This window comes from Lucilia sericata, unplaced genomic scaffold (assembly GCF_015586225.1).
Source record: "Lucilia sericata isolate MDLA Ls3-8-SP2 unplaced genomic scaffold, ASM1558622v1 Contig007984F_arrow, whole genome shotgun sequence".
In the NCBI taxonomy this organism is placed as follows: Eukaryota; Metazoa; Arthropoda; class Insecta; order Diptera; family Calliphoridae; genus Lucilia; species Lucilia sericata.
The window spans coordinates 10,736-12,837 of NW_023998047.1; the positions used below are offsets into that span (position 1 = coordinate 10,736).

Consider the following 2,102-nt stretch of genomic DNA (forward strand, 5'->3'; position numbering starts at 1 on the left):
TTAAGAAAAAAATTCACCACTTAAAAATTCCCCTCAGAAATGATAACAAAAACACACAAAACTAAAATAAAACAACTGTAATAAAAGTAATAGACAGCCATTGTAAGAATGTGTAAAAACAACAATAACAACAAAAACAAAGGTAAATTCTTATAAGAGAGTAAATACTACAAGTACAAGTGAGTGTAATTATTTGTTTTGTTTTTATATTTTGGCAAAACAAGGGAAGGTTGAAGACTATTGAATGGAAGACTAATGAATGTCAATTGAAAACAATTACGACCAATAAATGCCCATAACAAAACAATTGGAAAAAGTATAAAGAGATATTGAACGGTTCACACTTAGAGAAACAAAAACATAGAGAAAAGAGAGAGTATGTGCTAAAAGCCACTTGTTTGCATTAAAATTTTATTTCTTGATGCATTTGTTGTTGTCACAAGAGTCAAAAAGATAGAAGAGAATGACTATTTTGTGTTTTTAGTAAAAAGGGGAGTTTAAAAAAACAGTTATAATTCATATAAAGAGAGTAAGAGAGGGAAGGAAGATATTAAAGTAGTAAATCCACAAACACACACACACTTACTTATTAATTAAAAGTATCTGTGTGTATGAGTTTTATATCTATGTGGAAATATTAAATGATAAAAAGTAACTGGCGCCACAAATTACTGGTTTTTTCAACTTCCACTAACTTACAGCCAAAAGAGGCACATTTCGATTGTTTGTTTGAGTTGGCTAAAGCACCTGGTAGTCAGTATCGTTCGAACAGCATTTAAGCCAAGACGTGAATTTTATGATTTTTTTTCTACCTGTAGTTTAAAAACAAAACGCATGAATGAATAAACGAATGATAAGTTAACACAAACAGGAAAAGAAAAACAAATTAGTGTTAAAAATAAGAATAAAAATAAATAAAATTAAAGTGTTTTCACAATTAAACGTTGATTTTAACTTAAGAAAATTATTAAAATATTACAACAAAAAGAAAAACAAACAAGTGCCAAGTGTTTTTGCTTAAAAATAGAGAAAAACTTGAAAAAAGTGTCAAAAATTAACATACAAAAAAAATCTTAAAGATTTTCTTAAATTTTTTACTTAAAAATTGCAAATATTAAAAAAATCGATAACTAATAAAAATTCAAATCTTTCAAAACCCCCAATGACAACTATGCCTCCAGAAATGTCCACCTCAGCTACAAATCCCTCTGTAGCTTTACCCAACTCTAGAGTAACGAGCGAGTCTTTATCCGCTTTACAAGTATCGCGTTCCCGCTTTATGATAACGGATATTTTGGCTGCCCATCAATCAAATCATTCCCAACAGCCACAAACACAACTTAACCAGCAACAACAACATGCCGCTTTACAACATTACATAGCTCAACAGCAGCATTTGCTGCAACAAAGACATCAACAACATGCAGCAGTAGCTGCTGCCTCAGCTGCAGCTTCACCACCCGCCTCACCGCCCCAAAATGCCAATGCACAACATCCACAACATTTGCCCCCTCCACCGCCAGCTTCAACGGCATCAGCCACTACACATCCTCATCTACCGCCTCATCATCCTTTGGCTCATTTACCACCAACGGCCTTAATGGGATTTCCTTCCGCTCATAATGGTTTCAATGCCGCTGCTGCAGCTCATTATGCTGCCCTGCAACGTGATGAACGTGAACGTTTGCGTGAAATGGAAAATCATCATACGTATCGTAATCATGTTGGACAAGATCTTGATCATGATGATCGTTCGCGTTCACCGCCTCCCTCCATGTATTCGCGTGATGCAAGAGATTTAAATGGCCAAGGAATGGGAAGTGGTAATGCCGTCGGCGGTGGTGGCGGCAGTAGTATAAGTGGTGATCAGGCCAGTACCGTAGAAGATAGTGACAGTGATTGTGGTAAGTGTGTAGAGGAATTGTTTTACCACTTTATCTATTAACAAATTAAAGCATAGAGAAGCTGCAGTTTCCGATCTATTGGTTTGATAGAAGTAATTGGAAAAGCTGCTGATGATATTTTATAACTTTGCCAAGGTTTTTCCTAATAAAAAAAACAATGGGACGAATATTTTTTGAAAAATATTGAAATTTTATTGA

At 34.5% G+C, this 2,102-nt stretch overlaps 1 protein-coding gene across 1 annotated transcript; it reads left to right on the forward strand.

The window, feature by feature from the left end:
- Positions 1-775: 775 nt before the first annotated feature.
- Positions 776-1,904, forward strand: LOC119615804 (homeobox protein B-H2-like; the record flags this gene model as incomplete). Its single annotated transcript, XM_037971788.1, has 1 exon — positions 776-1,904. A coding segment is annotated over exon 1 (742 nt), but the record flags the coding sequence as incomplete, so codon positions are not given.
- Between the last annotated feature and the right edge of the window lie 198 nt (positions 1,905-2,102).